The sequence below is a fragment of the Fonsecaea monophora genome (genome assembly GCF_001642475.1).
Source record: "Fonsecaea monophora strain CBS 269.37 chromosome Unknown Scaff48, whole genome shotgun sequence".
NCBI lineage: Eukaryota > Fungi > Ascomycota > Eurotiomycetes > Chaetothyriales > Herpotrichiellaceae > Fonsecaea > Fonsecaea monophora.
Window position 1 is genome coordinate 1 of NW_019173979.1, and position 14376 is coordinate 14376.

A 14376-nucleotide genomic window follows, 5' to 3' on the forward strand; every position below is an offset into this window, starting at 1 on the left:
CTCCCCCCCCCCCCTTCCGGGGTTGAGACTCGAGACCCGGGTCGACAAGGGATCAACACGGTATGAGATTGTTGCTTCGGTACAAAGATATAAACCCCGGCAACGGCAAGGGCAAGCTCAAGCGACATGCGAATCCGGCTCGATGATGTCGTCCCCCGTCCCGGCCAGGCGGCGAGGGAAGCGGCGAGAGAACCGGCGAAAACGGAGATACGGGACCGGCGACGGCTGGGTGTCATCGCAGGCCAGCGTCGTGGAATAGGCCCGGGAGGAACACAGCTCCGGTCCAATGTCGCCGTCGTTTCCGGGGTCGGTGGTCGTCTCGACCAGGACACGGCCGTCGGGAAAGGTCACCTGTCGCACTGCCGGGCGCTTGAGCGCCAGGTACGCCATCAAAGCGGAGCTGGAGACCCGTGTCGAGTCTCGGAAGGATAGGATGTTGAATGCTGGAGCACGAGGCTTGTCGTCTTGGTCTGTAGTGACCGGTGCTCGCGCTCGTGCGGGGAAGAAGGAGTCCAGCCAGGCCAAGTCGTCCAAGGTCTCGAGGTGCAGCGAGGTGCAGCTTTCGAGAGCCAGGGTGGTCAGCTTTGCCGGTGCAGCGGCACCAGGGTCAGCGTGGTCACCGGTGCTGGGTCCGTAGTATCGACCCAGCCACTGGACAAACGTAGCGTCAACGCCGGCCACATGGTGCATCCTCAAGTCGACCAGGCCCGGATTGCACTCGATCCATTTCTGCAGTTGGACGCGATTGATGCCCGAGCGCTGCAAGGTCAACTTCTTCAACCTGGTCAAGCGGAGGTTGGCCGGTTGCACTTGGCCGACACCCCCGAAGATGTCCCAGATGGCGGACGACACGAGGAACTCTGGACGGACCCAGAACTTGAGGGGCAGGCACGGGTCGTGGATATAGGGGTGGCAGAAGCCGAGTTGCAGTTCCTCCAGGTCCGGGAACTGTGTAGCCAGCATCTTGACCAGGCGGGGTGACGCCAGGTCCCACATGTAGATTCGCAGAGCGCGCAGGTCGGCGCAGGGCTGCTCTGCGAGGGTCGAACGGGCAAACAGATTCTGCACACAAGTGAGGTGTCTGCAATGGCGCATGTTCATGGCTCGGATTCTTTCTTCAACTTCTCTCAGGGGTGGGCTGGTTCTCACAGGGAAAATTGGTCGTGGCAGCGATGCCTCGACAATCGTTTGCGTGATGTCGGGGTTATCGCCTTCGTAGTCAAAGCCATAGTCAGGCTCGGCATCGTCCAGAAAACTGAGTCCTGTTCGCGGGGACGCGATGAACGCCAGTATTCCATGTGAGTCCCCGGAAAACACGGCAAGGTGTAGCTCTCTCGTCGCCATGATTGCCGCCTGAAACCGTGGATGGAATGATAGGCCCGCGGTGGGATTGGGTTGCAATGAGGAGGGGGTTGGGGGAGGCAGGACTTGCTGAGGGACTTGTGATGGGAGTTTCTCTATTTGAGGAGGGACAAAGAGTTCCGAGACCATGAAATAATCGATAGAGAATATTGAACAGCTGGGACGAGGACGAACGTGCATTATATGCTATGGTGTCCGTGCGCGGCGAGGAGGCTCCCACTCTTGCAACAAGCCCAGCCGTGAGGCTCCGCCCCAGGTTCTGAGAATCTCCTACGCGAGGAGGAGTATGGACATCCTGGGCACATAATGGAGGACGATCATACGAGGCATTCAGCCAGATGATCGGAACTCGAATGGAATTGGGAGTGGTGCGGAAGAACCCGGGAAGAGGGGAGACGACTACATGACTCTACCGCCCATGTCCCCATACCTCAGAAAAGATAGACGGCGGGTTGATGTCTGGATTGCCTCCCAGTTGGTTGGTGAGTAGTAGGTTCGTGGAGAAAGCTGACCTAGATCGGCCCAAATCAACATGGGTCGACAGTTCTACCTCCCTCTCTAGACGTTTGGTGCTAAGCAAGGGGTAACCTAGCCGGGAGCCGGGGGGACTAAGATGGCCATGATGAAAGATCCGAATGTCGAATCAGCCAATACGCCATGACGGGGGAATTTGCATGTGTCGGCGCCACAGGCGTTGCTTGGATGTCTAGCTGAGTGGCAGCGCCGCTAGGGGTCTCCTTCGATCATGGAAACACAGCGGAGTGTCCGACAAATGTGCGTTGGGCATGCTTCGGTAGGGCAGATGAGATCATGGAGCACGACAAGTAATGAGCAGCGATTAGATTGAGGAGGATGATGAAATGGACAACCAAAGGCGGACAATGCGAACAGACTTGATCTCATTGGCCCGTTGCGCCGAATAAGTCGCGGTCAAAACGTGTACCAAAATTCCATGAGACTCTAATTGGGTCATTCCCTCGCCGCCGGGTCTGGAACAATGTTGATCCGCAGAGCCCAGACCAACAGAGACGAGAGACGTTAACAATAATAATGATGATATACTTTACAAGGTGCAGTAGACACGATCCCCCGCATGGTGATCATACAAGGGCCATGATGGCCTGATTGGCACGGCACGGAAGGGTCGCAGGGCAATTCCCTCTTTGTCCCCCCCCCTGCTACACCAATTCATCGCCAGAAGTGATATCAGATTTTCCTTCCTGCATCATTGACTATTTGACTTTCATCTGCTTGCTAATTAGACTCATTCAGTAGACCATGACCTTTGTGTAACCGTAATTATGCCGCAAACCTGCTCAGCCCCGGCTCTACAAACGACAGACTTTGACTTCAGGTTGGTTCGTACTACATCATGTCGCCTTCAAGCCAAAACCCCACTGTGGCTCTCCTCTCCTGTTCACAAGCTCAACCAGATATCTCCGTCAGCTTGTTCCATGTCCTCGTCTCCGGCAAGTGGCTGACCCACTTCATTCTCCCTTTGTTTGGCGGCACTCGCTGCCCCTCTCTGAAGAGCCATTGCAGCACAACTCTCTGCAACCGATTTCATATGCACCTTGCGAGATTCGACCACTCGGGCCCAATGTGACCGCCATCTCCTCTGTATCGCCACGGCTGCTCTCACACCCTTTGTTGGGTTGAGAAGCCGAGAACAAAGGAATGCCAATGCCGCCACTACAAAGTCCCGGGTAAAGATAGGCGCACGGTGAGTGGATCCTTCCAACTGGGTGAAAAGCATGGCAAATTGCTCACTGCACCCAAGACACCTCAGCCGCTCGGCGAGGGAGCGACCTTTTGGTGACCCAACGTCATAGCCGAGATATCCTTCGTATTCATCAACAATAGCTCCAAAAACCCGTCCATCCGCAAAGTTTGTGGTCAGGTTGGTCACCCGGATTCCTTGCTTGCTGCCAACGGCTTGAGCCCATGCTTTCAAGAGGGTTGTGTATCGCGCGTGATCATCTTCATCAGGCAGCAGGTCGAAGTAGTCGTTTACGTGACTGCTAGCCCCCGTGCGGCACAACCTCTTGATTTCGCGCTCGACATCGTTCCAGTCAACAAGTCCACCAAGTCCCCACTTGCTGGTCAGGCCCCAGAGGAGCCTGACTGTCTTTTCTCTGAAGCCGTCCACAATGTCTTCTGCTTTGACAGCTTCTGCCAAATCCCCCACCCCCTTGACTCCCTGTATTGCGCTCAGTGCGATCTGCACGTTATACAATTTGGTCGCGCGGCCCAGACACGGGTACTTGAGATGTTGAGACAACGGCAAGCTGGAGTCCCCTGCGTTCAAGGGCATCTGTTGTCCATCGGGCAGAGTGATACTGGAAGTTGAATCCGAACCTTGCACATACTCGAGGGACGGTGACGCAGAAGGATACAGGAGAATCTCGACAAGTCTGGTCAGACGCACTCCATCCCGCAGGTCAATCGCCAGATTTTCCATCTGGTATGTGTATTCCGCCAGGGGATGTTGTGTGTGCATGACCACATACCCAATATGGGTCAAGGCTCGAATTGGATCTCCTGCGCTTGGATTAAGCTGTTGGAAAAGCGCTTTGACAACGCTCACAGATGCCTTGTACGATGCCGATGGCTGGAACAAGCACATGCTCGACACGGGGTTCGGGGTTGTCTTCATCATGTCCAGGAGCTTGATGAGCATCAGACTCCGAAGGAGCGTGCGCTGATAAGACCACGATGAATGATCTGTAGATGGCTCGTCCGGATGTCCGTCTTCATTTCGAATCAGGAAGGTCTCGATAAATTGTTGCAAGGTACGTCGATTAACACTGTGGCTATTCTCAGTAACGGGGCACACCGTCGAAGACTCGGTTCCGTTGCTCAGGCACCGTCGACCAACAACAACTTCCAGCGCGGACCCAAGACTTGCAAGTTCATATGTATCGAGCCATAAATTCGTGAAAGCCTTCCGCTTTCCTATGTCGGTGCTGAGTCTCAAAGAACCGCGGAGGACATCCCGGGGCACACTCAGTGCTCCATATAGCAGGGCAGCCTGGAGTCTTTTGTAGAGTAACACATTTTCGGGGTCTCCATATCTCTCGAGCAACCGAAGCCTTAGCATTTCATCTTCCACTGGAGAGCATAACGCGGTTGATGCTGCAAAGAGGGTGTTGACAAGTTGCGTGATTGCCGTCTCTTGGTGACTCAACCAATTCTCCTCGTACATCATAGGATCGACAAGGTCTTCAGTAATAACAGGATATAACTCACAAGCTGGTATAGGATTCACTTTCGGGATAACAAATCGACTGGGGACTGATAGCTTTCTCGCAATAGATTCACGTTTCAATGCAGCGATGTTTGACTTCGGTTCTAGATTTCCTATCACGGATGCTCGTCCTGGTCGCCTGGGCTTCAACTGTGGTCCTCTATCGCAGCCCGGCTTCGTGCTGGCACCCTCGGCGGGACTCTCCGTTCTGGCTTTTCTCGGAACGATTGCCGTGGGTTCGCCTTTCGACAAAACTCGCGCTTGTGTTTTGACTTGTTGCTGTCGAGCCACAGTATAAGCATCCTCCAGGTCTGAGCTTCGTCGCTCCAGCTTCTGTCTCCCTTTCCCAGACGTGGCTTTCATGCCGAGCATTTCATTCTGCCCAGGAGGAATATTCTCCTTACCACCTCCTTGTCCCCAGCGATCCACCAAGACTGCACTTTCTTGGAGAGGATTAGTCGTAACCTGCAACGGCCGTCGCGTTGGAGACATGGTGCTTTTAGACCTGGCAGCGCCTCGCTTCTTCGCGACCATCTGCGCAACGATCCCTGTCAATTCGACATCGGGCTTGCTCGGTAGTTCTGCGGTCGCGGATGTTGCTGGCCACCCTGGAGAGGGCTTCACCGCCGGACCCAACCTCTTAATTGGGCTGAAGATACCCATGTACATGCTCGGCACTGTCGTGTCCTCGGTCGGTATGTATATCGTAGTTCGCCGGTCTGGCTTGAGCGAAGTTGTCGGATCCATCCTCGGGAGTGCAAAAGTGTCTTCAGGGAGTGTTGGCAGCGGTTGAGCCTTGGATGAGGATGATGCCCTTTCGGCGTTGTTTGTTATTGGTCGTCTCGCGGCTTGACTAAGTCTCGTGGAAGTACCGCTTTGTTTTCGCACCTGTGGCTGTACAACGACATCGCCCGCAGAAGCAGTCGTTGGGGGTATGGGCGCTGTACAAGGGACATCCATCGCTGCTCGCTTTTTCGGTCGCTGGGGTGGTTGAGATATCGCAGCTCTCCTTGCTCCCACCTTGAGCAGATTGTCCTCGTTGGCAATGCCATCTCCACTTGTGCCATTCCTTTCCCTTCTTTCACCACTTCGTGAAGCCGCAAATGAGGCCTTGTCTTCATGAATTGTGAAGCCCTGCCCGTCATGCGGTCTTCTGCGTCGTGGTTTGACACTCTTCAAGACGCTCGGCGCAGGCGCTGCAAAAGCAGACGTGAATTCGATGTTTGCCGTAGTGTCGTTGGTTGGGGATAAGGAGACAGACTGTAGGTCGAGTTGACGGAGGTGTTGTTCGTGACGATGTTGTTGTTGTTTTTGTACCTGAACGCCGGCAAGAAGCGGAATCGGACAGGGCGTGCCCGTGGCAGCAGAGAGCGGAGGCAACATTGCTGAGAGTCAAACTCTTACCATTTTCCCACAAAATATGATCACATCTCTTCAGCACAAGGGTTTTGGTAGCAATTGTCCGCTGACTAGGGACTCCGGCTCTAAAAAAACGTCGGATTGAGACGCGTTGAAAGCGGGCGTGACGCGTTTATTGACCAACGAGGCGAGAAAACAAGAAATGGTGACTTGGGCGCTCGTGGTGCGGGGCAACCAAATGCAAGTCCCGAACAAGTGCAGCACGTGTCACGCCGTCGCCAATTTGATGCTCACAGTTTGGAGAAGACACGGTGACACACTCAATTTTCCTAGAGGCACATAGCCACAGAGGCTTGCACCACCGTTGGAAGTGCGCCCACTTCGCTGAATCTTATGTACATCTATATCTAAAGCCGCAAACCTTGTTGACGCCGACGCCTATTCCGATGCCCATATCTTTGCCGTCGCTATGCATATCCATCTGTAATCAGAGTGCCAGCTGTATGCTGGTTGCCATATACCGCAAGATCCTGCGCCAATTCATACAAAAGTGATTCCTCAGTGTCCTTGCCACCAAAACACCACCTATGAGGATGAAATGTGGGGGGCTATCCTACAGCTCATCTCGTCCAGGGAAGTGGAAATCCCACGACCGATCCGGCACCGGCAGTCCCAGCCAGAAATTCCACAAGCGATTCATCTCCATGATGAAGATAGCCCCAAATTTGAAAGGCAGTTCAAACCAAGACCGTAAAACCATCTTGTACGCGCGCCAAACAAGGTCGAGCTCGGTCCAGAATGCTTCAGAGATTGAATTTTCCTCTGGTGGACTCTTAGAAGATTTGCTGTCTACATCGTCGTACAGGTCGTCAAAATTTGCATTTTCGTCGGAAGTCTCAGTGTCCGCCGAGTTGACTTTGCTGTCACCTTTGGCGGATACTGGAAGCGGGCCGTGGATGTCCAGAACGCTCTTATCCCCGGTGTTGAGAGCGGTGCGGAACTTTTGAATTGCTTCGAGACTGTGACTGAGGCGACCGAGAGTGTTCACCAAAGCCACCAGCTCTGTTCTCCTCAAGTGGGGGTTTTCGCCGTTCTTATTCTCATCATACTCAAACAGCACTTTCAACGCAGCTCCGTAACCAGCTGTTTGTAACTTTCCCCAGAGCCTGCATTTGTCACATCCTACGCAGTCCATCAACCTGGACACATTGCGAAACCGGTTGCGGAAGTCGTCCTTGAGCACCATGACCGACGGATCTTGAAACATGATGGATTCATCAAAGGTGTGCGGGCCAGATGCTGCTGTGTCTGCGAGTGCGAGTACTTTCTGTTTGGTCTGGAAATCCTGGTCGGGATCGCCGGAACAGAACGTGTAGGACTCAAGATGTTTCCGCAGCTTGGCAATCGCGCGCGTCAGGATGGCGTAGTTGAAGTAGACGTTGGAGATACGCTCAGGGAATTTGTGGAGCCGTTCCTTGTAGCAGTCAAGGTTGTGAACCCATTCGCCGGTGGTCTGATTGAAAAACTCCCAGCAGATGTGCGTGGAGATGGATGCGTGCATGCCGCTGACGATACGATAGAATGCCCGTTGTTCCAGACACTCATCGTCGAGGGGGTACAGATCGTCCGTTTCGTCCACATGTTGCCGCCCATATTCTTGGAAGATGTCCTTTAAACTCTGGGCGGCTTGCAGGGGCTTCGGTTTCAGCGAGGCATATTTCGGAGATTTCGGGGTGAAGCAATTCTCCTTGTATATGGCATCCCAGACCTGTCGGGCACCCAGTCCAGCGTAGCCGGTGTATCGTTCCGTGTTCTTAACTAGACTGACATAGTCTCCTTTGGCTGCGGCGCCCTCATCTTCAGGCACGCAATAGTCTCTGTGGTCACATTCATCGTCTTCTTCCAGTACACAACTCTCATCCACGTCTTCGCCCAGCTGATATTGTAGCGGTCGGTCTTTCGGTCTTTCTCGTTGTTGGGCAAGCCCCGGGTGTTTCGCCCTTGCTCCCTCCAGTTTGCTCAATTCTGCCGCTCGCCAGATCGGCGGTATATCACTCTCATCATCTATTGTCTCCACGGCGCAGGCGCGGTTGCCGCACATGGAATTCTCATCGGTCCAGAAGGGACATGCCTTGTTGTAGAGGTTTAATCGGTAGTAGGCAAAGAAGTCGGTGTGTTGGGTCAAGTCGTCCAGCGATGGGTAAAGGTTGGCGTTCAGCCTCTCGAGGTCCGCATATGAGGTGCAGGCATCGGTCACGATTGATTGGGGATCTATGGCGCATTGAGGTTCGGCTTGAACGCAAGAAGGGTGCAGGAAGAGATAGAAGGCAAGGAAAAACTGCGAGGCACGTTGCAGTCGCATTTTTCGGGTGGCGTGCTGGGACGGCATGCAACAGGTAGTCAACGATCATCAAACGAGGAAAATCCTTGAAACATATGTAGAGCACAGGTATGATGAAAGGATACCTGGACAACTGAGTGAAGGGTGAAGATTATTTACTATTGGTGTCAGTTGTTCATTAGTGATCCGGAGGAAACAGAGACAGGGTGCGTAGAGAACAAGTTGGCCAAATACCAATTCCATCGCAGGCAAAATTCCCCAGCGAGATTTATTCCCCGCAGCCAATAATTGGAGAGGCATAGGGGCGCCAACAGCACTGGTGGCGCCTAAAACGGCAGCTGCAGGTCCCAAGTCCTCTTGGTCCTCGCAAAGCAACACCATCAAACCACCACCACCCACTGACACCGCCACCATCGATCATCAATACTAATACAACCACACCAGCACTGCCACAGGCTCCACCTCCCCTTGTCATCACGTGTTGCATCATCCCATGTCTGAAACAGTTTGACTCGGGTCCGCGTCCGTCACAAATCAGGTCAGACGTCCAACTAGCCTGCGGACGAGCTAACCATTGTTTTCCGCAGGCCACTCGAGGCTCTGACGCGACCATCGATGCCCATTTAACGAGCAGGAGCATAACCTTGACTTCCTCCATCTCTCCTCCAATCCTGATAAACTCCTCCATGAGTCCACCATCCTCTTCCGCGCACCTGCGTCGCAAGCTCTACGTGACCTTACATTGCATATTGCAGATAATAAGCCCAAATGTGCATCGGGTAGGATCGTTGGCAGGCCAAAAACATCCCAAATGCCCCCAACGGCAGAGCCGGCAGAACTCCGCTGATCTGCTTGCGGTAAACTGTGCGGTGATGATGTTGATAATATCTCGATGATGGTACAAGTAATGAATATCAAAAGTGGCTCGAGAGATAGAGATTTTCAGAGCAGAATATGAAAAAGCCCACAACTAGCATTGAATGGGCCTGTGGATGATGCGAGAGCAGCATATTCGTTCGTGAGTAGGAAAATCCCATGTTCTTCACCTGCTCTGGTAGCATCGCCGAAAATTCGTAATGTTTTCGCAGACAGCATTGATCAAATGCATCGCTTAGATTTCTCAGGAGAGCGCTGTACTACCACCGCTCGAAAAAGGCCAAATCCAAATTCATAGCTGAGACGTGGTGATCCATCGGCCTGCATCTCCACTTATTATTGAATTACCCTTGAACTTGTATGCAAAGTCCAGCCTCGATGATGACGCGTACACCTTTGTGCTGTCCAGGCCAAGGCGATAACTAGAAATTGAATCCATTTAATTTCTAGTTGTGATCGTCCATTGCTTCCATGCTGTGTTATCTTATCGGATACTAAAAGATCATTTCATAGAGGAAATTAAAATGCGGACGACAAAGTGGTACTGGAGATAAACCTATATCAATGGGTAGGCAAGCGGCGGTCATGACAAACATGGTACATGCTGTCTTTCTCATGGCCTTTTGTCTCGGGTGGTGATATATGGACAAGCGCTGTTGCTCCGTGAAGTCGGGGTGAATGTCTCCACGTCAGTACTAGTACTTTCTCGCCCACCCTCCAGTTGTTTGATACTCCTCTGATGCTGCGTCTGATGTGCATCAGACACGTGATGCAGCATGAACACTGTGTCTATTCTACTAGTATTCCTATGCAGTATCAACATAATAGTAGTATCTGTAAAGTACTCTGTTCTCCCGACACTGTCGTATTGAGCGTTCCTGCAAATGACATGGCAAACCGTTCCTGCTGTCTGAGGGAAGTAATATATTAATCGCAATATGCATCGCATCACAGGCGGGGGTTAGTAAAAGAAACTGTGGCGATGCATGAAGTGCTCTTACTACCGGTCTGCAAACTAATTCGGGAAGGTGGGAGGGAGTATTAGTACCATTCTTTCTCAGAAGGACTTGACTGAATCTCGACTATCGCTCCAGAGTTCAACCTCTACTTATGTCTGCGTACATCAAGCCCAGGTTGATTTGATCCAAACAAAACCTTCTGTTCACTCCTGCTCACTTTCGCTGACAAGCTGAAGGGTTCGAGTGCTTGATGTTCTATCCGGCCTGCACTAATTGGTTGTCGAACGTTCACCCAGCATCACCGCTACACATCCTGAATAATCTATTATCGCCATGCTAGTACGATACGAGGATATTGGTTGATCAAACGGAGTCAAGTGTCAGCTAAGTAGCATTAGCGATGGAGCCTTCTTCTCATACCGGCCAGATCGTTTAATGAATCACCTGGCTGTAGTGTAGCCGTGACAAGCAAAGTTGTGTCAAGACTCTTATCAAAGAGCAAAGAGATGGATGGCGGTGGGAACTCTGGCCAGGTATGATCACGGTAAAGTGACTCGATCCCCATGGAACAGAGTCTAAACGACACTGCGAAGCGCGTCACTAAAATCGCCGAAAAGGGTAATCCACGATCAATGAGTGAGGACCAAGTATTAGTATTGACCAGCAACTACAGCGTCAATCCAGCGGCAGAATGAGATTTGCTGTGTAGGGTTTTTATTGATCAATTCCAAGGTACTGAAAAAAATCGTGTACTGGGCGATGTCAGCACTACTTGACAAGTAGCACATCCCATGCCACGCATGCACATCGCAGGCAGCTTCTCTGTTTAGGGCTAAGGCCCGGCTATACGGGCATGTACTTAGTAGTAGTAATTAAACTGGTCACCTCAGGCGTGAGCAAGCAGACGTCCGGGGTGCATCTAGCAGCAGAAGAGCCTTGATCGAAGAGTTGATACTAGGTGTGATATCGACTACTAACTAGTACTACTGGTGTTCGTGCCGCCCTTACATTCGCTGCTCGCTGCTCGCTACTGTATGAATCAATGAATGAATAACAATAAATGAAATATCGGGCTTTCAGCGTGTGTCCCTACATGATTCTGGGACAAGAGCATTACTACGTGAGTTGGCAACGTCCCTATGAGTAGGAGGATGCAGACCTATAGGTTTAACTACTAGGACTACTACTTAGCATTCGTACCAGTAGCCAGTCACATACGAGTTACTGTACAAGCTTACACTACCCATGGCCGGGACATGAGAGAGTGGATTTGGACCGTGCTGCGAAATCCAGGATCGCATGGTAGATACTAACTGGTAAGTACTACTTAGTAACGAGATATGATAGAACTCGTGAGATCGCCATAGATACTTATAGGTATACACCCCGTGTGCACGCATTCCTCAAGACATGGTGTCAGCTCCCTTTCATAAATTCATTCAGTCAGGAGAATTATCTCCCTCTTTCTCGCAGGTCGTCATCAGTTGCAGGCACACTTCAAGTGCCTGCCCCATCATTTCAAAAGTCTCTCATTACCTCCCTTATCTTCCTGCTCTTCTCCTCGATAGCGATATCACACGGTGGCATCCATTCAGAGTCCTTCACCGACAGCAACGTCAACCTCTCTCCTCTTCTGTCGGTCGATCTTCGGCTCCGTGAGCCTTTGTGTTTCCATCCTCCGGAGCAGACTGCCATCAGTGAACTCGCTCGTGGGAGTGAGATCTACCAAGGGCTTGCCTGGCACACCGCGACGATCGCACTGCGATCGGCGACTGGTACTGCGGGCAAGGAGACCAGTCCCAGTAAACGGCCCGTCTGTGTCATCGGCGTTGCCACTCGTCGCTGACTCGGCCGTAAACTTTCGCGGAAACGACGTGGGCGGAGCTCCTTGCGACTTGGAAGGGAATTTGGGGCTGCCCACCTTCTCGTCAATGCTCGGCCTCTCCGGCACGAAATCGATCAACGGCCTCTGGTCATCAGGCTGTGACGCCCGGTGGGCGACACCCGACTCTGACTTTCGGTTTCCCTCAAAGGTGGAACCAAGATCTAGCAGTGGTTTGAATGAACCAAGCACATAAGGCAGCGACTCTTTGGAACTCCTCGTCTCCGGCCTGCTCCCTAGCTTGAGCTTCTCGGCCGGCTCAATCGGTTTCGCCTGACCTTCTCCAAGCATGTTGACCAGATACCAACTGCGCCATGAATGGACGGCATGATACCATCTGTCGGCAAGCGGCTTGTCTTTGGTACAGAAGAAGTGTGCAAAGTTTGCCCCATCTAGGAACATCGCCGACTTCTCCTGGCTCTTCAGGGCAAAGCACAGCTTCTTGGGCGGCTTGAGCTTTTTGATCTGTCTCGCCGTGGGAGTGTACAAGTCAAAGTCCGACAAATGGCAGATGTTGGTGGAATCAATGCCCGTTTCATTCTTAGACATGGTGATCTGGCCGTCCTCTCTCAGTCTCAACCAACGTTTGTCCCACTTTCCAGGCCGGTGTGAATGGTAAATGTTGACTACGGTCCCGTACGGTTGTTCATTAGGAGCGTCCGCGAGCTGCAGCCCGGGCGCCGCGCATTCGCCGTCGGCCATGATGAGGAGGTGGTTCTGCGTATCGTTGTCCCAGGAGTTCATCACATCACGTATCCGCTCATATCTTCGGAGCGGCCGCTCCAGCCCGAGTTGTGAGAACGACTCTAGCAGGATAGCCGTTCGAGGGTCAATTGGCTCCGACATGCAGAGGGAGGCGGACCTCAGGACATCCTTGGTATTAGTTGAGGGTGTGATGGGCAGCGTAATCAACGCGTCTCGACATTTGACGCTTACCCTTCGTTCCCCAGCATTTACCGCCGATACTGGGGCGTCGAAGTTTGGTTTGGGGATCGGCACTTCGCTATCGGGCTTTTCGTCGTTCCATCCAGCGCTGCTGGTTCTGGTATGACTTGGTTTTGGCTTCTGTCGCAGCCGCTCGGCCGCTGATGAGGCACGGCGATGATGTGCCCGCGTCTCCTGTCTGTTGAGAGGGTCGTGTCCGCCAATCACCAGTGTACGCGTCCTGGACTTTTTCGAGTCGAGGGCAACCTCCGCTGTTGGTGGCGCTGGAGATGTATGTTGTTCATCGACGCCTTGTTCACTGTGCCGAGCGTTTTCGGACCGAGTGCGATCCTGTTGCTTTCTGGCTTCTTGTCGCGCTGCCTCCTCTGCTTCTCGCTGACGGGCCTCGTGCGCCAATCTCTCCTCCTGTTTCCTGCGCCTTTCCCGCTCTTCACGCCTGCGCCGGGCTTCTTGTTGTCTCAATTCTCTCACCCGGTCCTGTTCCCCTTCCAAAAGCAAGCGCGCTTCTTCCCTTGCCATCTCGAGGGATCTCCGGAGCGCTTCTGGCGACGGTTCTTGTACATTGGAGGTCAACGTCTGCTTGCGTGGGGTGCTTTTGCTGGTCGTCGGCCTGGTCGTAGGTTGGGCGTTGTTGCTATGTTGGATGACCATTCGGCGGACACCGTTTTCTGCCTGTCTGGCCTGTCCATCCTGTGCAGTCGCGCCGTTCAAGGTCTGGCCTCGGGCTCTTGGGACCGTCGCGCTATTCACGCTGGTAGGCAGCGGCGGTTCGTTCGGTAGGGGCACATTTGGAGTCGGTGGTGGTCGGCGGTGGTATCTCGAAGGTAGACGCGTCAACGAGGCCTGTGACGTCTGCGGCAAGGGAGGTGGAGGGCCTTGGGACTCGGGGGGTTTGACGGCCGACTGACGGACGGATCTGTAGCGCAGGAACTTTAGAGTCTGCGCCGATTGCGCGGGAGGGCTCTGAGCCTCGCCATCCATAGTTGTGAAGCGGTGCCGTAAAATATTATGGGCATGTGTCGCATTGCTTTAACGTCTCGATGGAGCTTGAAAACTCCCAATCTCGGGGAATTGGGCGCGTGAGCAGAGTGCGCCGGGTGACTTAGGTATGCAATAATGCTAGCCGAGATGAGGCGAGGTGAAGACGAATCGCGACGCGAAGCGGGCGTTGATTCGTATCCGCAGCAGTAGGGCTCGCGTGGGCTACCCCAGGTGCGTGCCGCAAAGCTGCCAAGATGTTTCACGTGATCAACACGTGATTCTTGTCACGTGACCATATGTACAGGCGTTTCCAGCCTCTTGTTTAATTATATGGGCATCGGGTCAATCGATCAATCTTTCACACTCTGACACAAGCAGGGTGGCAGGGGGGTTGCGATGCTGCTGGCGGATTTTAGGTACGGTG

At 53.1% G+C, this 14376-nt stretch overlaps 4 protein-coding genes across 4 annotated transcripts; all 4 read right to left on the reverse strand.

Moving 5' to 3' along the window:
- Window positions 1-117: 117 nt before the first annotated feature.
- Window positions 118-1344, reverse strand: AYO21_06707 (hypothetical protein; the record flags this gene model as incomplete). Its single annotated transcript, XM_022656666.1, has 1 exon — window positions 118-1344. One exon carries the CDS (start codon window positions 1342-1344, stop codon window positions 118-120), a length of 1227 nt encoding a protein of 408 aa, XP_022510939.1.
- A 1435-nt stretch (window positions 1345-2779) lies between these two features.
- AYO21_06708 (hypothetical protein) lies at window positions 2780-5992 on the reverse strand (the record flags this gene model as incomplete). The annotated part of the gene is made up of 1 exon (XM_022656667.1): window positions 2780-5992. The coding sequence occupies one exon, from the start codon at window positions 5990-5992 to the stop codon at window positions 2780-2782; it is 3213 nt and encodes a 1070-aa protein (XP_022510940.1).
- A 589-nt stretch (window positions 5993-6581) lies between these two features.
- Window positions 6582-8330, reverse strand: AYO21_06709 (hypothetical protein; the record flags this gene model as incomplete). The annotated part of the gene is made up of 1 exon (XM_022656668.1): window positions 6582-8330. One exon carries the CDS (start codon window positions 8328-8330, stop codon window positions 6582-6584), a length of 1749 nt encoding a protein of 582 aa, XP_022510941.1.
- Window positions 8331-11735: 3405 nt separating this feature from the next.
- Window positions 11736-13952, reverse strand: AYO21_06710 (hypothetical protein; the record flags this gene model as incomplete). The annotated part of the gene is made up of 1 exon (XM_022656669.1): window positions 11736-13952. The coding sequence occupies one exon, from the start codon at window positions 13950-13952 to the stop codon at window positions 11736-11738; it is 2217 nt and encodes a 738-aa protein (XP_022510942.1).
- Window positions 13953-14376: the final 424 nt, after the last annotated feature.